Source organism: Orycteropus afer, unplaced genomic scaffold (genome assembly GCF_000298275.1).
Source record: "Orycteropus afer afer isolate SDZICR_OR568_19922 unplaced genomic scaffold, OryAfe1.0 scaffold00718, whole genome shotgun sequence".
Taxonomy (NCBI): Eukaryota; Metazoa; Chordata; class Mammalia; order Tubulidentata; family Orycteropodidae; genus Orycteropus; species Orycteropus afer.
In genome coordinates, this window is record NW_006922305.1 from 370,498 (window position 1) to 394,864 (window position 24,367).

At 56.4% G+C, this 24,367-nt stretch overlaps 1 protein-coding gene across 1 annotated transcript in view; it reads right to left on the minus strand.

Moving 5' to 3' along the window:
- The window catches only part of PPP2R1A (protein phosphatase 2 scaffold subunit Aalpha), a 41,504-nt gene that overhangs the window by 13,200 nt on the left and 3,937 nt on the right, over positions 1-24,367 (minus strand). Inside the window, exons 2-6 of the mRNA XM_042783180.1 lie at positions 7,951-8,041; positions 6,118-6,218; positions 1,716-1,948; positions 491-638; positions 252-407 (exon numbers count right to left, since the gene is read on the minus strand). Coding sequence (XP_042639114.1) covers positions 252-407; positions 491-638; positions 1,716-1,948; positions 6,118-6,218; positions 7,951-8,041 — 729 coding nt within the window. The remainder of the gene's footprint in view (positions 1-251; positions 408-490; positions 639-1,715; positions 1,949-6,117; positions 6,219-7,950; positions 8,042-24,367) is intronic.

Consider the following 24,367-nt stretch of genomic DNA (forward strand, 5'->3'; position numbering starts at 1 on the left):
AGGCCCTCTGCTGACGCTCTGCCCCCCCCACCCTCTCCTGACGCCCAGCCTCCCCCAGACCCTCTCCTGAGGGCCTGCCCTGCCCCCGACCCTCTCCTGACGCCCTGCCCCCCCTAGACCCTCTCCTGATGCCCTGCCCTGCCCCCGACCCTCTCCTGACGGCCTGCCCTGCCCCCGACCTCCTCGTGACACCTTGACCTCACTGTGCCCATTTCCCTGTCGGGGGACCACACAGCCAGCCCCTGGCTCACCTCCGTGAACTTGTCGGCCACCATGTACCGGACGCGCCAGGACTTGTCCTCGGCAGCCTGGCGCAGGGTGGGCATGACCAGGGCCTCCAGGTCCTCCTGGGGCAGGAGCTGGGCGATGTTCACGCACGCCTCCACCGCCAGCAGCCGCACCGAGTCCTGGGCAGAGGGGCAGAGCGGGGGGGCAGGGCTCAGGGCCTGGCCTTCCCTGGGGGCGGGCGTGGGCTGGGGCGGGGGCGCACCTGCTCGTCGGAGGCCAGGTTGGAGAACATGGGGATGATCTCACTCTTGACGTTGTCCAGCTCCAGCACCTTGGCGAACTCCCCCAGCTTGGAGGCTGCAGCCCGCCGCACCATGGGGGTGTCGTCTGAGCACAGGTTCCGGAAGTACCTGGACGAGGGTGGGGCTCAGGAGGAGGGGTCCCGGGGTCCCCTCAGGCCCTAACCTGGCAGAGAGCACAGACTGCAGCCGGTTGGGGAGCAGTGTGACCTTGGGCAAGTGGTGGCCCCTCTGCGGGTCCCAGCAGCCAGCCTATGCGGTGAGCTGGGGGCAGCAGTGCCCGCCCCACAGGCTGCTGGCAGGTCCCACAAGACCCCAGGCCTGAGGCGTTCAGCAGCCTCTGCCCACAAGCCTCCAGGCAGCGGTCGGCTCTGGCGATGGCCCGCTTACCACCGTGCCTCTTGGTGTCAGATGGCGTCAAGCCGCCCATATGTGCAGAGCAGAACTGCTCCACGGGGTCCACAAGGCCCCGGGGCCCCTCGGAGATCACCAGGGCCATCTTCCGAGGCGCCTCAGCCGTGTGTCCCACCACACAGGGCCTCCCGTCTCAGCACCGCAGAAACCCCCACCAGGAGGCTGGTCGGGGGCCACCCGAGGCGCTACTCCTCGGCAGCGTGAAGCACAGGGGATGGAGGGCGGAGCCCAGCCAAATGGGGTCCACGGCCACGCTTGACCCTTAACAACACTCAGTCCTCCTCCCGGAAGGCAGGTCCCGCACACGGGAGATTTCTCAGCTTGGGGTAGCGAGCCGAAGGCGGGGCGGCAGGTGGCGGAGGGGCTGAGGCTGCGAGGACGGTCTGGTCTGGGGCCAGCCTCCGTAACAGACCTCGTCTGCGGGGTCTGTGGGTCAGATTCTGTCCTAGGCACTTCACTGGGAGAATTCCCGCCCCTCTTCCCCGGCACGACCAGGCGGAAGGTACCGCCACTGCGTGTTTCCCGAACGCGCGAGGGACAGAGCCAGGGCCCAGCCTGTGGTTCGGGACCGTGTGCTCGCCCACTAGGCAGCATAGCTGGGTCCCACCCAGCGGCTCGCGACCATACACTGGCCTGCTCAGCCCGTCACGGGTGGTGAGGGGAGTGGACCCTGGGAGAGGCTGAGGGGTCTGGAACCCAGGGCTGACTGAAGCTATTGCAAAGGGGACCAAGTTCTTGGCTCTGGGGGACGGGGTACCCCAGGTGGGGACTCACTGTCGAAGTTCCGCCTTGACCGCACTGGATACTCGGGGGTAGCAGACGGAGAAGAGGCCGCAGGCCGAGGTGCGGGAGGTGAACCAGTCGCCGCCCGCCAGCCGCTTCACCAGCGGCACGAAGTGGGCCTCCAAGTCCGAGGGCGAGTGCTCGTGCGAGATGGCCCGCAGGGACTCCACAGCCTTGTCCCGCACCACCGTCTCCTCCACCGTGGCCAGCGACTCCAGGGGCGGCTGCGGCACAGAGCACCGGGCGCCTAGCGGTGGTTCCCCACCCCACCCTCCTCCCAGACACCCACCCAGACCACCCACGCCAGCCACCATCCAGCACGTCTTCCCGAAAGCTGCCAGTTCTCACTCAGGGCTCCTTGAAAGAGCTTTGATGGGGTCCACGAACCTCAAAACTACATGTCATTTTCTGAGGGGAGGCCACACCTTTCATTAGTTTCCAACAGTGCAACCGTAATAACCAAACCGGTGCCTCCGAGTCGGCCCCCACGCTGGCAACCGAAGCAGCTGCGCGGCAGAGAGAACCGCACCAGGGCTCTGCACGTCACCAGGCCCTTCTCCTGAGGTACCTCTGGGGGATCTGAACCGCCAACCTCCACCAGCCGAGCATTGAACGGTGCTCCTCAGAAACCCCCACGATTACGACATTTACTGCCAGAGGCCTTCTGAGCAGGGCTGCGGCACCACCCAGCTGCAGGGGGCGGGGCTAACTCACTGAAGCCCACCACGCAGGTGCTGCTGTTGTCCTCATTTTCCAGAAGAGGAAACTGAGGCAAAGGTGAAGTAATCTGACTGAGCTAGAAATCACTGAAAGCCAGGATCTAAAACCAGGCAACCTGACGGAGCCTAGATGAATCCTGGAAATAATTTTAAACTTTAAGCCAAAAAAGTCCCTGCAGTCTTCTCAAAACCAAACACCAGTTTAGCTTAACCAGTTAAAAGTGTCTGTTTCTGTACTGTGCTCTTTTAACATCTATATGGGATTAGAGCCCTGGTGGTGCAGTGATTAAAGTGCTTGGCTGCTAACTGAAAGCTCCATGGTTCAAATCCGTCAGCTGCTCTGTGGGAAAAGAAGAAGCAGTCTGCTTCCACAGACTGACAGCCTTGGAGACCCTGTGGGGCAGTTCCACTCTGTCCTCTAGGGGCGCTGTGGGTCAGAATGGACTACATGGCAGTGGGTTTGGTTTTTTGGTTTATATGGGATCAAATGAACAACAGCAACTTGGAAGATTAGACAGAAAACTCAGAGGCAGTGAGTTCATGTTAACAGAGGAACACCATAGAAACAGGAGTTGAGACCGGCGCCCAACTTGAAGAACATCACTCATGTCACCGGCCGGGCCACGCAGACACTGTGGACTGGTGTCTGGTGCACTGTGGATACTCTCGACAAATAAATAATGTGAAAAACATAAAGCACCACGGCGATCTGGCTCCAGAGCCTCCAAGGGGCTGAGGGGCACAGCGGAGGTTTCCACAGGAGACAGCCAGGATCTCCCGTCACAGGGAGGAGCAGGAAGCTGGTCTGACGCCCTCCTGAGTGCCCCCAGCCGAGTCCCGGCCCCGTGTCTGTGGGATGGACAAACTGCACACGAGCTGTTTTCCATCTCCCGTAACTTGTCAAGATGCTGGCTAACTGGGCCACCTCCTCCTTCCATCCACACCAGGCTGGGCGCCTGCTCTGGGTCAAGGGCCCTTTCTAGCTCCTTCCTTCCAAGCTCTGACTGGCCTGTGTGGGAAGCAGGAGCCCGAGTGCAGCATGGGGGAGCTGTCCCCGTGCGGGAGGCCTGATCGCTGTGCTGTGTCCCGAGCCAGGCACTTCTGAGTGACACGGAGACTAGACGAGAAGCAAGCACCAAAGACAGACAGTGGGCCAAGCCGGCTGGGGGACGAGGAGCGGCAGCCGACCCTTTCAGAGCCAACAGCGCCTTCCCCTCGAGCGGGCGCCCTGGACTCGGGCTTCCAGCCTCCTGAACAGAAAAAGACTTCCATCCATCAGGGCCTCCCCCTGCGGTGTCTGTGTTAGGCGGCACCAGGAAACTGCCGCTCCCTCGGCCTGCCTCTCGGGGTTACTGCAAGGACGCAACGGGCTAACACACAGGGAGCCGGCCCTGGAGCACTCCAGGCACTGGGTGGACACAGCTATTCAGATCCAGCCTCTCGGGGTCCCCAGCACCGCCCGGCCCCCGGTCGGCCTCTCTGCTGACCATCAGGAACGCCAGTCCTCGAGGTCACATGTAACTGCTGCCCCAAAGGGGCCCCAGCGTGGGCCGACCGGTTCCCTCCCTGCGGCGTGGGGCGAGGATGCCTGGCTGCCAGCCCCAGACGCCCGTGGGAGCCCCGGGCACCTCTGGGAGCCTCGGCCCTCCTCCCAGTGTTTTATGTCCCGAGTCCTCGGAGAAGCTGCGAAAGCTGTGAATTCTCTCTTCATGCCCGACAACTGCCCAGGGCTAAAGCTGCTTCCTGGGCTCAAGGGACCCGTTCCAGGCTGCTCCTCGGCCCTCCCGGGCTTCATGCTAAGCAGCCCCGTGCTGTGTCCGACGCATGCGACGATCTCACGTCCCCACAACACACCCAAGTCGTACACAAAGCCCCAATGAAAGCTGACACACCACAACGGTTTCCTCAGGCCTACCACTGTGCAGAGGACAAAACGACACTGCGTGTCAGACCACGAGACCAGCGGTTGTAAGGAGCACCACGGTTTTGCATCCTGCTAAAGGAAAACAAAAGCACCACCCGGGGAAACCCCAAAAGCTATGGGGCCCCCATCACCCTTCAAGTCTAGAACTCAGTCCCATGGACTCCAGCCAAATAAAAATTAAAAAAAAAAAAAAAAATTCAGTGCCATCGAGTCGGTTCCAACTCATAGCGACCCCCACTGGGTTTCTGAGGCAGTACATCTTTACAGAAGTACATTGCCTAGTCTTTCTTCCACAGAGTGGCTGGCAGGTGTGAAGCACCAACCTTCTGGTTAGCAGCCAGATGCCTTAGGCACTAAGCCAAACAAGAGACAGGCGTCTAAGGTGAACATCTATACCAGGGAGGTGCACTCCTTAGAACAATCCACGGGAGGTCAGAGGGCAGCATCTGCACAGGGCGCTGGCTCAGAGGGCAGGAAGATACACGAAAGAAGGGCACAGGCAACTGCAGGGAGGAGAGCTGTCACACTGTGGGGACTGCAGTCGATGTCATGAAACAAAATGTGTATGAACTGCTGTGCAGAAAACGAACTTGCTCTGTAAACTTGCACCCAAACCACAATTAAAAATGAATGAATGAATTAAATCAACCAACAGCACGCCAGCCACTGTCGACCCAACTCTCAGGGGCCTGTGTCTGTCTGGGGGGGAGGGGCACTGCACCCCAGGGTCTGCACCATAGCTTCTTCAGAGGGAAGGCACTAAGGAGCAGGGTTCCCGCCCAGGCACGTCTGGGAAAAGGTTGCCGATAGTAACTGTAAAGCACCACCAAGCAGAGACACACCCCAATCTCAGACGTGACAGAGTATAAAAACGTCTTTGCAAACAACGAACAAAAACCCAGACGGTGGGGACAGCACCCCCGCGCTCTGAGAACAGGGAAAACCGAGAGCCAGGGAAGCCCCAGGGCTCTTTCCTCCCAGCTCTGAGGACGATGAAACGGGCTGCACCCAGTCGCCTCCAAATCAGCAGCCACTAGAAGACGGAGCCACCTCTGTGTCCGCAGCCTGTGACGCACAGGGCCGTGCTGGCGGGCGGGAGGGCAGGGGGTGGCGGACCCAGAACTCACATGCTGTGTGACCTGGGGCAAGACGCTTAACCTCTCCCAGCACTAACTGACTGTCTGTGTGACGGGAGGCCTCGAAGTCCCAACAACAAGGGGAGTGGCAGCTGCTGTGACTGTGCCCGCTGTGCCAAGCACTGGGTGACGGGCTTTAAGTCGGCTGTGAAGCTGGGCTTTACTGCCCCCACCTTACAGCTGAGCCAAGGACTGCAGAGACTCCAGGCCCAAAGCTGCGTGTGCAGGGGCCGGGGGCTGGCCCTGGGCCGTGGGGGTGTCTCTGAGGTCGCGGCAGCGAGCGGCCCTCTGGCGCAGCAGCCCCTAGCGGCACCCGCGGCAGCACAGCCCAGCAGCCGACTGTGAGGCTAACGGTGTGAGTCCACCCGGAGGGACCTCCGAGCCAGGCCTGTGCGCAGCCTCCGGGAGAAGCAGCCCCGACAGGCCTGGGGGGCACGGTTCTGCCAGCAGTCGGCGTGGGGTCCCCAGCACCCAGTTACCAACTCTCCAGGCTAAAGCGGTCGCCCAAGGCTTGTCTGTCCCCACCGGGCGACCCTCGGCCTCTGCGCCGTTCTCCCCTCCCTGCCCCCTGTTCAGACCTCGGGGGTGAGCCCAGGCCCGCCCCCCCGACTCACCAGCAGGCAGTGCACGTACTCTGGGCCTCCCACCAAGGTGGTGAAGGTTCCCAGCTGCTCTGCCAGGGCCAGGAGGACCTCGTCTTCATCGTAGATGGTGTCTGTGGGACCGAGACAGGCTCCGTTAGAGACCCCCAACTCCGACCACCCCCCTCAAAATCCCCAGGCTCGGAGAAGCGGGCTCCCTTCCGCTTCTGCAAACCGTCGGCACTCAGTGTGCCTTTACGGGGATGGAGCCGCCCAGGGGCAAGCCCTGAGTGGGTCCACCCAGACGAAGGCCCAGCACACAGTGGGCCTGCAGCAGACAGTGTGCGCTGAAAGGACCGGCTGGGAGGAACGCTTTCACGCGAACAGGGAATCACCCTGAAGGGACCCAGGCCTCTTAAACAGGAAATTCTCCTCTCAGCTGAACTTGAAGAAACTTCTCGGCCACCACGAAAGGCAGATTTGAACTGCTGGCCCGTCTCAGGACAAGGCCAGGCACGTCTGGGATTCCTGAGCGGGCTTTTCGCCGCGTTCACCCGAGTGCGGCAGCCATCGAGCCGACTCAGACTCATAGCACCCCCTGCGCGTCAGGGCAACTGTGCCCCACAGGGTTTTCAGGGGCTGACTTTTTGCAAGTAGGCGGCCAAGCACCTCGGGGCGGACTCAAATCACCGACGTGCAGTGGGCAGGCAGCCAAGCGCTCAACCCTGCTGCCACCCGAGGCTCCTGGTCCTCAAACAGCAGCCACTTCACCGCCACCGCGGGCGGACACGTGACCGACTCCGTGTGGAACCCACCCGCGTCTCACCTGTTACAGGCGGAACTCTGACACGGGTCCTCTTTGACCTTGTGGGGAACCAACCAAAAGCCCAAACAAGGCACCGTCTGGTTGATTCCCAGCCATGGGGACTCCATGTGCACAATGAATTGCTCAGAGAGTTCCACGGCTGTGGCCTTGTGCCTCTGGGTGGGGGACACTATGTGTTCACTTTCATCATAAAACCGATTCTGGAATGTTCTGTGCGTGTGAATTCTGAGAGGCTTTTAGCTTGCTCTGTCGGGAACAGGATCATTGCTGAAAGACAGTGTCCGTCCTTGGCTTTTCTGAACATCCTGCAGGGGCCGGAAGCCCAAAGCACCGAGAAGCTCACACGACCTGAGACTCCATCAGCTCAAAGACCTCCTTCTCTGACTCGATCCCCATTTGGTGTTCAGGGCCCCCCGACGCTGGTGCCTCACCGTTCCCGATCACCAGTGCCATACACAGCCATGTAACACAGTGAAAACAGCACTGGGTGTGCAGCCGGCTACGTACATAACTACCAGCCAAAAGGCTGGCAGTGGGAGCCCACCCAGAGGCACCTGGGAGGACACCGCCACAGCCTTCAAACCGCCCGGGGCAGCTCTAGCCTGCACGCGGTCGCCGCGAGTCAGGATCAATCGGAGGGCACTGGGCACCACCACCCTCCCGGGGTACACGATCAGTCCCATCTTCCAGACGGAAAGGAAGCGGCGCGCGAGGCTGCGACCTGAGCCGGGGCCTCTGCCGCCAGGCCTCTGCCCTGAGCCGCGCCTCTCTCCTCGGCGCGCCTCTGCCTTCTCTCGCAGCACAGGACGTGCACGTGGAAAGGCTTCTTCGCCCCCATCTCACCTCCCCACCCTCCAGAGCGACCTGCAGCGGCCGCCCTGCCACTGTATCCAATCAGATGGCCCCGCCTGACACCGGAGGCTGGCAGAATCAGCCCCCCCGTGCCCCAGCTCCCCCGTGCCTCTCCCTGTGCCCCCTCACCCCGGGGAACCCCCACGTTCGAGCCTGTCTCCATCTGGGCCCAGGAGTCTACCCCGTACCTGTGAGGAAGGGCAGGAGCTCGCTGCGGGTCCGTTCGACACCCAGGGCCAAGGCGATGGTGGACAGCTTCTTGATGCTGTTGAGACGAAGCTGCCAAGAGAAGGCGAGAAAGGCGCAGCGTGAGAGAGCCCCACTGCGGGAGGCCCAGCTGCCCCGGACCCAGGCGCCCCTGGAGACCGGGCCAGGTGTGTGTGGAGAGCCGGACTCTGTGCGAGCGGGAACCAGAACAGAAGGCAAATGCAAGCGTTCTCCACTATGGAACGGTGGGAAGACTGCACCGTCAAAGCCGGCCAGCCCAGCGAGTTCCAGCTCCCACAGGTTTCACCGCAGGAACCCGGCAGACACCTACCGAGTGACTGTGACCCGAGTGAGGGCTCAGCATCCTTCGGGTCTTAATGAGCTGCACCCCTAAGATGCACCCCCTGACCCTGTCTACACCCACACCCCGCGCCCCATGCCCTGTCCTCCTCCTCTGCTCTGTCCTCCCCGGCACTTAGCACCAGCTAACGTACTAGCCAGAGTCCTTGGGTGGCACCTATGGTTAAATGCTGGGCTACTAACCTAGAGGTTGGTGGTTCAAATCCACCCAGAGGTGGCTCCACTTAAGGCTGGCCGTCCACTGAAGGTCAGCCGCTGGAAGCCCGACACAGCACCTCTCCTCGGACACAGGGCACCAGGACTGCGAGCCGACTCAGCAACAACTGGTTCTAACAGGTTCTAACGGGTTCTAACAGGCAGGTGCCACCTACGGCCAGGTGCCGTTCCTACGACTCCGTCCCAAGTTGGTTCCGATATAAGTGGCCTAGCTTTCTTTCCTTTCCAGTTTCACGATTATGGCCTTTAACTACCAGTATCTTTATAACTCTGACCTTTGCCTTTGGAAACATTACACATAAACGTAAGTTACGCACTGCAACACTGTCCACAGGACACAGTACCAAGGATAGAGGCACAAACAAAAACATGGGCAGTTTAGTGTGATTCCCTGTAACTTGAATATGCTCTTAAGTCACAGACTACCTGTACTAACACCTGTTGGAGTCGATTCTGACTCACAGCGCCCCTAGAGGACAGAGTGGAACTGCCCACAGGGTCTCCCAGGCTGTCAGTCTTCACAGAAGCAAAGCCCAAACCACACCCACTGCCGTGGAGTCCATTCTGACCCACAGCGCCCCTAGAGGACAGAGTGGAACTGCCCCAGAGGGTTTTCTAGGGTGTACTCTTCATGGGAACAGACTGCTGTATCTTTCTCCCGTGGAGCGGCTAGTGGGCTTGAACTGCCAATCCTTCTGTTAGCTGCCTAATGCTCTCACCACTGCACCACCAGGGCTCCAAGGATCAGCATTAGCAATAGTAATAAGACCACTGCTGTAAAGGATTGAATTCAAAACCAAACCAAACTCACTGCCATCAAGTCGATTCTGACCATAGCGACCCCTCTGGGTTATTCTAAGGCAGTAAATCTTCACAGAAGTATATTCAATCTTCCTTCCACAGAGTGGCTGGTAGGCTTGAACCACCAACCTTCCGGTTAGCAGTCAAATGCCTTAGGCACCGCAACATCAGAGCACCTTAAACAGTTGAATAGTAGCCCAAAAAAAGTATGTGAAACTCTGACCTCCAGTACCTGTAAACAAGACCTTACAGGGTTTGCACAGCTGTCATGAAGTTAAGGATCTGAGGACAAGCCTGGAATTAGGGCCATATTGCTAATGACTGTCCTCATAAAAGAGGCAGAAAGGGAGAAGACACAGACAGAAAGGCCACGTGAAGGTGGACGCAGACAGTGGGGTGAAGTATCCCCGAGCCCCGGAGCACGGAGAGCTGCCAGCAGCTGCCAGGAGCTAGAAAGAGGCAGGAGATGGGTTCTCCCACCGAAGTCTCCCAAAGCAGACAACTGCCCACAGCTGGATGTCGGGCGCCCAGCCTCCAGGGCTATGAGGGTGCGTTTGGTGGTCTTCAGCCACGAAGCGCCCGAAAAACAGACACAGCAGCACGCACCCAGCAGGTCTTGTGCTAAGCTTTCACGTGTCAGGATCCTATCTGGTCCTCTCAACCCGAGGGAGGGGACACACGGAGCCCGTTGAGGGAACGGAGGCCGAGAGAGGAACAGACGGCTGCCCAGGTGGGCGGGCACCGCGCAGGGGGGTGGGAAGCCCAGCCCCTCGTTCCCCCACAGCGGGGCCTCTCCCAGCTCCCAGGCTGCCTGTGCGTGAGGTGGGGGGACACGCCCGGGGAGTGAGTGACCAACTCACTTCCAGAAGTGAGACGAGGACAGGAAGGGACAGGCAGGCGCTCCCTCAGCAGGCTCTCTTCCGGGACCCCACACCCCTGGGATGAGGCCAGGTGTGTCCGTGACCAGGGCCCTCAATCAGGTCACCTGCTCCCAAGGCTGAAGACTCTTTCTGGGGTCACAGACAACGAGGGGATGCTGCTGAGCCCCATGGTGGCCTTGGAAACGCACACACCATGCTCTTCATACCAGGGCCCTGGGTCTGGGACCCCCTGGGCTTCGGGGAAGGAGTCCTGGTTGCACAGTGGTTAAGAGCTCAGCTGCTAACCGGAAGATCAGCTGTTCGAACCTGCCAGCAGCTTGGCAGGAGAAAGACGAGGCCGTCTGATTCCATAAAGATCTGCAGCCAAGGAAACCCTGTGGTGCAGTTCCACTCTGCCCTCTAGGGTCGCTGTGAGTCGGAATCACCTCCCCGGCAATTCTGGTTTATTATAACACCAAGGAACCTCGCTGGTCAGAGGGGAACGGGCCTTTATGAGGCCAAATATGTCCACACCCTTGCTTGCTGCTAGCTCACTTCCGCTTGCTAAGTCAGTGTTAAGTGACATTTGCTAGGTGGCCTTGGAGATCCGGGGCCCTGGCACTATTCCACTTTTGTTCACCAGAGCCCCTGCCTCCCCCTGGGGGGTGCCGAGATTCGGTCTGCCCTGCCACGGCCCAGGGCTGCACCTCAGTAGGCAGACCCCTTAATAAGCTCCTACATGCCCACCGGGAGGTGCTGGTCCCTGCCTTCCATCTGGCAGCACCTTAGGGCAAATGTCAAGGGCTGTTCCACGGTCAGACAGTGGTACAAGCTGTTTATGACAGAATACAAACCCAAGGCCGGCGGTTCAAACCCACTCAGCGGTGCCACGTAAGGCAGGCAGGCCTGGGGAACTGCTTTCCTAAAGATGACAATCAAGACAACCCTACGGGGCAGTCCTACTCTGTCCCACGGGGGGGGGGGAGGGTGTGTGCACTGACAGGGGAGCCTCCTGCTGGGCAATATGGGCTCTCAGAACCCCCGGGGTTCAACAGTGCGCGTGCCCCCTGCAAAAGACACCTCCCAACACCCTTTGTATTTACATGTCACCAGGTGACTAATATCCAGCTAGTGAAATCCAAGCAGAAATGGTGGCATGACTTTTAGTGTCTGTATAAGGGGTTGGGGTGGACCCCTTCCTTCCCTTCTTCCTGTCTGGAAAGGGGCTGTAACGGCTGGAGCATCAGCAGCCCTTTAAGAGCCTCGAGGTAATCGGGGGTGGAGGGCTGTGGAGAAGGAAAATGAAGTCGCCAGCAGAGTACAGCGGTGAGGGCCTGTGACCCTAACACCAGGCCGTGACCTCCCAGCTGCAACCATCACCAGACCTCTGGATCACGAGTCCGAAATAACCTCCGAGCCCATCCAAGCCTCTGTTACTCACGAATCCAAAACTAAGGTAGCACATGAGCGAGTTCTAGACAAACAGACGTGAGAGCAAGTCTGTCCAACAGCTTCCAGGAAAGAGCCTCTCACACTTGAGAGAAAGGAGGATACGAAGGCTGCCTGGGCCAGCCCTGCTTCCAGTTTGGCCCCACGAGGGGAGATAGGTGACAATGTGGTGACCACACAAAGCAGGTCACAGAGCGGCATCAAAACCAGCTGCTGCCAAGCCAAGCCAAGCCCAACGCGCAGCGACCCCTGTGTCAGAGGAGAACTGGGCCCCCAGGGCTGGCTGGCGATGTCGATGTCCGCCTCTGTGGAAGCAGACGGCCACGCCTTTGCTCCTAGGCACCTGGGGGTGACTTGCCCGCCAGCCACCAGCAGCAAGCCCTGTGACTGTTGGCACCACCCAGGGGCTTCAAAGAACACTCTGACCCAACTCTGATATCCTCGAGCCGCAGAACTTGTTCTACAAGGAAAAACGGAACCTGTACTTGTTTAACCAGCTGCTCCTTAGTTCTTGAATGTTCCTAACTGATACAGCTGGCAGTAATGTCCCTAAGAAACCACTGTGTCCTGGTGGTGTCGTCCCACAAGCACCCACTGCATTCCACATGTGCAGTCCCATGACAGACCTTAGCCCCGGGACTGGGAGGGTCTGTCCCCCGGAAGATCAGCTGCAAGCCTAGGCCCCGGGCGAAGGAACGATCAACCCTGGGAGAACGGAAGGCAGCGTTCACGCTGGGAGACAGCTCAGGGGGCTGGAGTGCACAGGAAAGAAGGCCACAGGGAAGAGGGAACTGCCGGGAGGCAGCGGGCAGAGAGCTGTTACACTGGGAGAAACTGCAGTCAACGTCATGAAACAAAATGTCGGAACTGCTGTGTGGAAAATGAATTTTCTCCGTGAACTTCCACCCAAACCACAAAAATTGAAGGAAAAAAAAAAAAAAAAAATGAATCCCCCTCTCACTGCGAAAGCCACCCACTTCAGAAGTGCTGCCCCCGGGAAGACCCAGCTGACATTCACTCCCCGGAGCCTTCCCCGACAGAAGCTGGGGAAGTGGGAGTCTCACAGGCGGGCTGTTCACCTCACAATCAGAATGAAAGCCAGAGGCCTGGCTGTGGTGACAATTCTCAGTGGTTTGGCTGTTACACCATGTGATCGCCCCCATGATGTGCTCAGCCAATGAGCTGTCAGGGGATGGGATGGGCTGCAACAGCCTCACTCAGGTCAGAGCCCTGATCCCACGTAAAGGGAGCTTTCTTGGGGTGCGGCCTGCATCACCTTTTATCTTACAAGAGGAGAGAGAAGCCAGCAGAGAGAGGGAAGAGGGCCCTCAATACCACCCAGAAAGAGCCATGTAGGGAACGCGTCCTTCACACCCAGCGTCCCTGTGCTGAGAACCTCCTGGACCCAGGGGCAGCCTGATGCTCTGTGTGAGATCGCCAAGGGACGCCAGGCCCACAGATGCTGCTGCAAGGAGACAAGGAGACAAGGACCTTCCCACAGAGCAGACAGAGAGGACGCCTTCCCCTAGAGCTGTGCCCTGAATTCGCGCTTGGCCTCCGAAACTGTGAGAGAGGAAATGCATTTGTTAAAGCCGCCCCCTTGTGGTACTTCCCTTACAGGAGCTCTAGAGACCTCAGACACCAAGGAACCCCCATGTTCCCGTGAGCTGTGACAGGTGCACGGGTGTCAGGCTTGAGTCGGGCGCGGCTAGGCAGTGGCGCTGCTGGTTATCTATTTTCGTGGTTATGAACGTGCCTGTCGTCGCACAGATGCATCCTCACATCTGCAGGAGAAACCTCGGAACCAGGTCGCTCGGTTCAGCCCTCCGCCTCACGTGTGCTGAGCCCTATCGACAGGGTCACAGGCTCCCCAGGGGACTGAAATGCTGACAGCCGCTGCTCTGTGCTGGCTCTCAGAACTGGTCCCCGGCCAGCAGGGACCCGGGAGAAACGTCAGTTCTCAGTAGGGATCAGAACAAGAACAAACAGATCCGAACCAGAACAAAGGATGTGAAGCCCTGGTCTGCACCCTGAACTTACTATTTAAGATACTTCAGCGGTGGGGGGGCGGGGGGGGCAGGCACGGGACAAGGGTGCGGATTCCAGGTGTTTGGTACACAAGGATTTCTCTACTTAACCTATGTCTGAAATTTAACAATTCAAAGCATTTTAATGAAAGAAAACTAACAGCTATGTCAGATGGCTTCCGTGAGGAGCCAGCGAACACACGCGAAGGACTCAGCACCGTGGCCGGCACGTGGCGGGTTCTCGGCCTTGGCACCACTGCCATCCGGGCCTAGACCACTCTGTCGTCAGAGACCATCCTGTGCACTGTAGGATGTGGGCCAGCGTCCCTGGCCTCTATCCTTAGATATGAGCAGCATTTCCCAACAGTCCTGACAACGAAACTGCCTCCACACATTGCCAGATGTCCCCCGAGGGGCAAACTCCCCAGCCCCCCGCCCCATTGAGAACCACTGCTCCGGTCAGCGCCAGGCGCCATCCAGCTGGTTGACTTACTGCAATCCTACGCACAGAAGAACGAAAGCACGGCCGGGTCCCGCGCCATCCTCACGATGCTGTGTCAGAGGCCACTGCTGCGGTCACTGTGTCAATCCATTCTGTTGAGGGTCTTCCTCTTTCTCACTGACCCTCTAGTTTGCCAAGCATGATGTCCTTCTCCAGGGACCGGTCCCTCCTGGTAACAAGCCCAAAGTACACATGACGAAGTCTCATCATCCTCGCTTCTAAGGAACATTCTGGCTGCACTTCTTCCAAGACAGGTTTGTTCATTCTAGCGTCCACGATACATTCTTTATGCCTCGTCAATACTGGACCTGAGAGGCATCAATCCTTCTCCAGTCTTCTGTCCACGGTCCAGCTGTCACATGCATACACAGCAACACTGTCAGTCAAGTGACATCTTTGCTGCTGCTTATCACTTTAAAGAGGCCTTTTGCAGCAGATTTGCCCAATTCCATGTCATTTGATTTTCTGATTGCTGCTTCCACGGGCGCTGATTATGGATCCAAGTGAAATTAAACCCTAGACAACTTCAATCTTTTCTCCATTTATCATACTGTTGCTTATGGGTCCAACAGTGAGGGCTTTTGTTTCCTTTATGCTGAGGTGTAACTCACGCTGAAGACCATAGTCAGTGATCTTCATCAGAAGTGCTTCAAGTCCTCTTCACTCTCAGCAAGCAAGGCTGTGACATCTGCTTACTGAAGGTTGTTAATGAGTCTGCCTCCAATCCTGATGCTGCATTCTTCTTCACATAGTCCAGCTTCCTGGATCTGCTTAGCACGCAGTTTAAACAAGAATGACGAACAGATACAACCCTGACACACATTTTTCATTCTAAACCAGGCAGTATCCCCTTGTTCTGTTCAAACAACTGCCTCTTGGTCTATGTACAGGTTCTTCACGAGCACAATTCAGTGTTCTGAATTCCCATTTGTTCTGGGTCCCTGTCACTCTGACAGAAGTATACCACAAATGGGATGGCTTGAACAAACAGGAGTTTATTCTGTAACAGTTTGGAGGCTTTAAGTCCGAGTTCAAAGTGCCAGGCTCTAGGAGCTGGGTGAAAGCCCCTCAACCTTGGGCTTCAGCTCTGCCTCCTGCTCCCAGCTCACTGAAGCTGGAGGCTTTTCCTCACTCAGACAGCTGCTGGCTGCTGAGACTGAAAAGCCCAAGGTTGACAAGTAAAAGGGCACAGTCCTAATGTTACCAAACCACACAGCAGGCCACTAATTCCAGTCCATTGGGAGTCTCAAAGTTGGCAGAGCATACCACGCTGCTGAACGACACAGTTACATACAGGGTTCAAGTGTGCCATAAGCTAGAAACCATTCCCAAAGCTGTTGCTTACATATGGCAAGCAGACTCAAAGCAACTACTCAGCTGCTCCAATAGATTCCACCATGGAGTTAATTACCAGTCTCACCATGGGGAGTAACTACATTCAGCTGCCCAGCCCCTCAACCAGGCCCAGACAAGTCGACACACAATTGAAACTACCACACCATTCTTTACAGTGTTATAATCCATAACTTTTCGTGATCCACGCAAATGCCTTTGCATAGTCAGTAAAACACAGGTAAACATCTTTCTGCTATTCTCTACTCTCAGCCAACATCCATCTGGAATCAACAACTGAGACAGATGGAATTAGGCTAGCCAGGTCAAACAGACCCCTGACTCAATGCCCTTGAAATTTAAGTCTACATGCAGACCACCACATAATTCTGGCTGTTGGCATCAGAAAACTGATCAGCAGCCAAGTCAGGGGCTTGGGTGAGAAAAAGAGGCTGCAAATTAAAGGCCGTACGACCAGGTTTGCAGGTCTGATAGAACCTGGTGGAACTCCTGACCCTAAGGCCCCTAGCTACCCTTCAGGTCTGGGATTGAACCCCCTCCCATGGCTTCCAGCCAAGCAAAAGACAGGCGTATGAGCTGAATATTTACATCAGGTAGATACACTCTTTGGAGAAATCAATCATGGAAGATCACAAGGGTTGTGTGTGACAGGGAGACAGCTCACAGGCCAGGAGTGCATGGGAGGGAAGGATACAGGGAAGGGGTAACTCTCGGGAGGAAGTGGGAGAGGAGCTGTTGCATTGTGGGAAATTGTGCTCAATGTCATGAGACAAAGTCAATGTGAACTGCTGTATGGAAGATGAATTTGCTGTATAAACTTTCACCCAAATCATAATAAAAATTTTAAAATAAAATTAAAGGGCCCTAACCTAGTCATAAAACACTGACAAACCTCCAGACGGTTTCTTTAAGTCTCCCACCAGGCGCCCACCAGGTGCAGAGCACACACAGTAAAGGTCCGCGTGGCCGACAACGTGCAGACAGGCGAGAACAAGAGTCTCTCACTGGGGCTGGAACTGCGGTCCAGAGACATCACGCAGGAGTAACATGAACCTCAGAACGCCACCCTTTTTATAAATAAAGATGACATCTCTTTCCTCCCGAAGACCCTTTAAGTCTTAAGAGTTGCTTTGTTGGGGGAGAGACCGGAGGCTAGAGTAGGTGAAAGCCCCTCTCAGTCTCTCCCCTGCGAGCCCCTCCTCTCTCTCTTCAATAAACTTTAGTTGGCGTGGACACTTTGCCTCTCCCGTTTAACGCTTTGTCAGTACAAGGCAAGGACCCCCGCTCAGGGTCTCAGGCATCCCGGTAACAGAATGATACCCCTTGTTCCACACGTCCTCTTCTGAATCCAGCTTGAATTTCTGGAAGTTCCCTGTCCAAGTACCACTACAACCGCGTTGGAATTACCTTCAGCAAAACAGAGCTGGATAATTTGGATCACCTTTCCTTGGAATGGGCACACTGGATCTTTCAATCAGTTGCCCAGGTAGCTGTCTTCCAAATTTCCTGGCACGTCCAGCATTACATCCGCTTGCTGAATCGTTTCAACTGGTACTCCATCTTTCCCTGGAGCCTGGTGTCTCGCCAACGCCTTCAGCACAGCTTGGCCTTCTTCCTTCAAGACCATCGGTTCTTGACCATACGCTCCCCCCTGAAATGGCTGAATGCCAACTAATTCTCTTCGGTACTGTGACACAGTGAGTCGCTTAATGTGACCCTTCTAGCCACAGTCTTTGTTAACTGCCCCCAGAAGACCGGGTGGGACCATGCAGATGTGAGGTGCTTGTCCTGGAGAACTGGACAGCTTGCTTATAATGTAAGTAAGGTCCGTGCCACCACTGTGGGACCATGCAAATAAGGTGTATGGAACCCCAATGAGGGAACTGGTCGGCTCTGCCATCTGCCCAGGCTTACAAATCCCGGAGGTGGAGAGGGGGTCTTACTACTGTCAAGAAAGAAGAGCCAGGAGTGGGGCGTGCCCTTTGGATTGGAGATCCCTGCACCGAATCTGCTTGACTCAGGAGACAGAGAGCGCTCCAGCATTTTGCTAGGACAGTGAGAGACAGCGAAAAGTGGCCGCAGAGACTGGCCCGAGCCAGAGCGGCAGGCTTCCCAGCCCACAGAGCAAGAAAGCTGAGTGCCTTGGGCGGGAGGAGCGCTGGAGGAGTGGGGTGCCTCCCTGGGCACTTACTGGCAGAGCAAAGAGCTTTGCAAGGCCTGCACGTTATGATACTTCATCCTGCCTTCTCAAGACACTCTGAGGTGTCCCGCTCAGCTCTTTCATTTCATCATTTCTTCCATTTGCTTTGGCTACTCCTCTGTTCAAGAACAATTTCAGAGTCTCTTCTGACACTCATTTTGGTCTTTTCCTTCTTTCCTGTCTTTTTAATGACCTTCTGCTTTCTTTATGTATGAGGCCCCTAATGTCATCCCACAACTCACCTGGTCTCAGTCATTAGTGTTCAATGCGTCAAACTTATTCTTGAGATGGTCTCTAAATTCAGGTGGGATACACTCAAGGTCACACATTGGTTATCACGGACTTGTTTTAATTTTCTTCAACTTGAACCTGCATAAGAGCAATCGATGGTGTGTTCCACAGTCGAGCCCTAGCCTTGTTCTGCCTGATGACACTGAACTTCTCTATGGTCTCTTTCCACACGTGGAGTTGATCAGATTTTTACGCATTCTACCGAGTGAGGCCCATGCGCACAGTCAGCTGTTTTGTTGGGGGCAAAGCTATTCGCCATGACTAAATCACTGGTCTTGCAAAACTCTATGATGTGACCTCCGGCATCTTTTCTAACACCAAGGCCATATTTTCCAACCACCAATCCTTCTCTGTTCCAACTTTTGCATTACAATCACCAGTAATTATCAATACATCTCGATTGCACTGCTCTAGAGTAACTTTTAAAAGAATTGTTTTTTTAAGTGCCCTAAGAATTTGAGGGACTAATCTGTCGAGTGAGTTACCTCCTAGCAACCCCAAAGGAAAGTGCAGAACTGCCCCAAAGGGTTTCCAAGGCTGTAATCCTTACGGAAGCAGACTGCCACACCTTTATTCCGCAGAGCAACCTGTCAGTTCCAAAAGCCGACCTTTTGGTTAGCAGCCCAGCACTTATGCACTGCAACAGCACCAGGGCTCCTCTCAGACTAAGCCCTCACTATTTTACCATCACCACCACCACCAGCCATACTGCCATTGGCTGGCAGTTACTGAACCCTTATGCTGTAACACGTCACTGGGTGTGCAAACGGTTAAGCCCTCAGCTACTAGAGTCAGCGGTTCAAACGCACCCAGAAGCACCTCAGAAGAAAGACCTGGCAATCCACTTTAGAAAGGTGATGGCCTTGAAAACCCAGTGGAGCCAAGTTCTCCTCCACACACAAGGGGTCACCACGAGCTGGAAGCGACTCAGTGGCAACTCACAACATGTAATCCCCACAATGCTGTGAGCTGCCAAATGACACAATTACCCCCACACTTTGCAGATGTGAAAACTAAGGCACCGAGTGTACGTAACATAGACACCCAAGCTCTCAACCAGTGGACCACGTTACAAAAAACACAATGCCCCAAACAGGCCTGAGATGCTGCAACCCAGCATCTGCCTCTTACTGCCTGGGAGGGCTCAGGCAAGGACGCGATCTCTCTGCCCCTCACTCTTGCCAAGGATGAAAACTCAAGCTGTCACGATGACCGAGCGAGGGTATCATTTACTGACCACCTACTTGGGGACAGTGACATAAGGCAAAGATAACTCATATCCACACTGTCTCCCTTTATCACTGTGGCACCACACATTGACGTGGTCCTTTCTCTCTGTGTCCCTGACCACCAGAGTTGGCTCTTCACAGGTTACGACTCTGTCCTTCCAGCCCTGCCAAATAGGAACCGCCAGCCTTTCTGCTGGTTCCCACTGCTCCCAGTGGGTTCAATAATTGATCACACTGAGCCACGGAAGCTATTACCAATAGTTACAGTTACCCGTCTACTATAACCAGGAAGGATAAAAGCAACCTCACCAGGCAAGGTCTGGGAGAGGGCCCAACACAGAGCCTCCGTTGTCCCCAGGGACGTGCCACACCCTCTCCCACGCACGGATGTGCTCACTGATCCACAGGCCCCCAAGGAGAGCCCTCCACATCCCGGAGTTCCCGGACACGCATGAACATGCACGGCTGGGGCCTTAATGCAGAGTTACGATCTATCCAATCAATGAACATGCGTGACCGGAGCTTTCATGCACAGTTGAGACAGGTCCAGTCCATCAACGCACGTGCCCACATCAGGTCCCTCCCCTCCTGGAGTTCACCAGGTGTGGGGCCTGTGTAGCCCTTACAAAAAGAACACGGGAGCAGTGTCATCTGCCCTCCTCTAACTTCACAAAGGAGAGCGTCACCATCAGCAGCCCAAAGCATATTCCTGAGGCCAGACGTGTCATCACCCTCCAAACTCTTCAACCAACTCTCATACCAGCTGCCCCTCCCACAGCACTCTCTACTTCTCGGCTCGGTTCAGTAATTCGTTGCAATGGCCACACAGAACTCACAGACAATACTCACGATTATGGGATTTATTAGGGAAGTTGTTGTTGGTGTTATGTGCCGTCAAGTCGTCTCTGACTCACAGCGACCCCTCCTTGGGTTTCCGAGGTGGTGTCTCTTCGGGAGTAGATCGCCCCACCTTCCTTCCGAGGAGTGGCTGGTGGATTTGAACTGCCAACCTGCTGGTTAGCAGTCAAGTGCTGGGCTACAATTTAGGCTCAAGAGCGCTCGGGATACAATTCTTCCAACAGCACAGCTTGTCCTCAGTCGTGCCCACACGCACACCTCTCTCTGGCCCTCAGCCTCTAGCCCAGCCTCTGCGACGCTCGGGCCTGTGTTACAAAGCTCTTTTAGCTCTGTTGATGGCTTCCGGTAGCACAGTGCCTAAGGCATCTGACTGCTAACCAGAGGTTGGTGGTTCAAACCCACTCCATAGACGCAAGACTGGACAATCTACTTCTGTAAAGATTTACTGCCTTGGAAACCCAGTGGGGGTTGCTATGAGTCAGAATCGACTCAATGGCAGTGGGTTTGGTTTCTGGTCTTTGATAGGTGCACCTAGGTGCACCCCACTCTGCCAGCAAGCCTCCTGCCCAAAGGCACTCAGCTTTCTCGCTCTGCGGGCTGCAAGGTCATTACTCTGTCCCACGCCTCTTGGTTCCACTGCCACCACTGCCTCAGCGGGTCGTCTCCGCCAAGGAGGTCCAGCACAGGGAGCTCGTGTCCAAGGACGCACTCCACTCCACCTCCGGCTCTTCTCTCTCGATGGCAGTGAGATCTCTCCCCCACTTCCGCCTCTAGGAGGGCTCACTTTAAGCCTAGCAGAGTGACAAAACTGACGAATCCCCCTATGAGGATTCTATACACCTTACTTGCATTGTCCCACCCCCACAAGGGAGCCATGCACCTTACTGACATTTCTAACAAGCTGTCCAACCCCCCGGCCACCTTACATCTGCACAGCTCCACCCAGTTATCTGGTGGGAGTCCCAGAGACCAAGTCATTCCCTGCACTACACCCTGATGCCCAGCTGAACAAAGGCGTCTTGACTGCTCAGGTTATGTTCAGAAACCAGAGGCGAGGAGCCAAACCTAGCTCCCTGGGCCACCCTGACCCGCTCTGGACTGCATCTTCACACCACAGCTTCACACGGCACCTTCAGGCTGGGCAGAAGCAGGCTCCTCGCTAGCCCCGCTCTACAGACGAGGGAAAGGGACTGGTCAGCAGGGCACCAGCAGGCAGAGGTGGGCTGCAAACCTCGGCCTCCCTTGGCCCTCCTCCCTGCCCATCAGCCACCACGGTGCAGCCCACCCGTCAGCAGACCCCTCAGCCCTCCTTCCCGACACACCTGAACCCCCCAGCTCTTCCCACCTGCACACTGACAATGGCCCTGGGTGGACAGCGCCAGCACCGGCCAGTCTCTCTGCTCCTGCCCAGCCTCTGCTCAGCAGCCAGAGGGACCCCTTCCGAACTCGGTGACAACACGCCTTGCGATGTCCCCTCACCATCTCACCGGCGTCTTCACCCTGCCCACTGGCCTGTGGTGAGCTCTGCCTCCTAGGCCCCCCTCCCAGTGAACACACTGGCCCCTGGGCTGCTATTCACCTGCTCCCATCTCAGGGCCTGGGCACCAACTGTTGTGTAAAAAGCAGTGGGGGTCAGCGTCTGACTCCCTCTAACTTCACAAAGGGGAGGGAAGATGAAAAGCAACATCAACAGCCCCAGGCTGATTCCATGAGGTGAAGGTCCTGCCGCCACCCCACAACTTTACCACCAATTCCGACACCAGCGGACCGTCCCACAGCATCTCTGCTTCTCTGCCGGGCTAGATCATTCATTGCGGCAGCCACACCAGGCCCACGGTTACGGGGCAATGAGGGAAGGAACGGGTTACAGTCCACATCCGAACGCTCACGATGCAGTTCTTCAGTCAGGACGGTCTCTCAGCAGTGCTCACAGGCTCACCTCTCCCGGGCCCTCGGCCTCTCAGCCCTGTGGCTCGCTGCCCTGTGCGCTGCTTCCAGACTGAGACGAGGCGGGGCATGAGACAGGCCGACACCGCCACGGGGCACGGACGAGACAGGCCGACGCCGCCACGGGGCACGGACGAGACAGAGGCAGGCTGACACCACCACAGAGCACGGACAAGACAGGCTGACACCTCCACGGAGAATGGACGAGACAGGCTCACCCCGCCACGGGGCACGGACGAGACAGACACTGCCACAGAGCAGACTTTTTATGGTTAATATTTCGTTTTGTGGCTAAGAAAAATCTTCCAATCAAAGTAAGCTGTCCGGGAGCAGTTTTCCCACTCGACAAACGTTAACAAAAGAATAAAGCAAACGAAGCTAAATTACTGGGAGGAGCCGCTCTTCAGCGTCACCCTGCACCCCCCCACTCCCTCCACCTCCACGTCCCCTGGTCCCCACCACAGAACGGGAAGGGGGTGGGGGGGTGCAGGGCAGCATACGCCCCACACTGGGATGGCCACCCCCAATCCTCAGAAACCCTGACCATTCACCTCAGCTGGCCAAAGGGACTTGGCAGATGTGACCACGGTGGGGCGCGTGGCCTGGGTTTTCGGGGCACACCCACATCATCGCTGGACCTTTAAAATCCGAGACCGTCTCCTGGCTGTGGTCAGAGAGCAAAGACTACAGAAGCAGGCTCACAGAGGGGCGGGCGCCAAGGAACGCAGGCGGCCTCGGAAAGCTGGCAGAGGTAAGGGACCCACCTCTCCCCCAGAGCTTCCGGAACTGTACAACGGTACCTCTGTCTTGTTTAAGCCACTAAGGAGCAGCCCTGGTGGTGCAGTGGTTAAAGCACTTGGCTGCCAACCGCAAGGTCACAGGTTCGGACCCACTGGCCACTCTACAGGAGAAAAGACTTGGTGCTCTGCTCCCAGAAATACTGCTGCCCAGAAACCCCTAGGGGCAGCACTTGCTGCGTCCCAGGGACTTGCTGTGAGTCAGAATCAACGGCACCTAACAAGCAGCCACCAAGTCTGAGGCAATGTGCTACATACAGCACCAACAGAGATCTAATAAAGGATGAGAAACAAATCCAAAGGCACCAAGCCCCTCTGTGCCTCCGTACTTTCCCAGAAGACAGTGCCTCTTGCCCTCAGGACTCACTGTGGCTGGATACCTCTTTATTGTAGGAACTCTGGGGGTGCAGTGCCTAAGGCATTTGACTGCTAACCAGAAGGCTGGCGGTTCAAACCCACTAGCCACTCCTTAGAAGGAAGACTGGGCAATCTACTTCCATAAAGATAACGCCTTGGAAACCAAGACTGTCCTATCCATTAGGAGCTCTGGTCATGCAGTGGTTAAAGCATTCAGCTGCTAATCAAAAGGTCAGCAACTAAAACCCACCAGCTGCTGCGTGAAATAAAGATGAGGTAGCGTGCTTACGTCAAGATTGATAGCCTTGGACTACCAAAGGCCAACCACTCGTGAAAGGATCAAATCTGGAGATCCTGGATAGAGTGGGAGGAAAAACGTGGAACAAAATCCAAAAACTCAATAATGACCTGAATTACTGGTCGGATGAAGTCTGGTGAGACCCCCGATACTATGGCCCTGGAATACATTCGGCGCCTGGAATAAAACTCATTCCCAGGGGCTGGCTCTCAGCCAATAGTAAACAAGATGTACACGCAGACCACTCAACCCAGGGTGACGCACCCACATACCCAATGGAAATGCATCCCCTGGAGCAATCGACCACAGGGCACCAGAGGGGCAACATTCACACGGAGGAAATGCAGGACACACAGGAGCATAACTCTGAGGGGCACGGGGAGGGGGGTTACTGGGCGGGGAGGGGAGGAGGGCGGGTTAGTGCTGGGGATGGTAAATGGAGAGTGAAACTAAATGTACACATAATGTCGAGTGTAAAGCAAACTGCTCTATAAACTTGCACCTAAAGCACAGTAATACACACGCACACATACACACACACAAAGATTGACAGCCTGGGAGACCCTGTGGGGCAGTCCCACTCTGCCCTCTAGGGGCGCTGTGAGTCGGGATAGAATCCACAGGGGTGGGTTTCGGTTCGGGTTGGGGTGTCGGTTTGTTGCAGGAGACCATCTTGTGCACTGCAGAAGTCCCACTAGAAGCCAAGACCACTTTCCTAAGTGTGACACCCAAAAATGTTTCCAGGCATCAAAAAATGTCCCCTGGACCATAGTCGCAGGGGACATCAAGCTCAATTGGCATAACATACTATACAAAACATTGTTCCACCTACTACTTTGGCGAGTAGCGACTG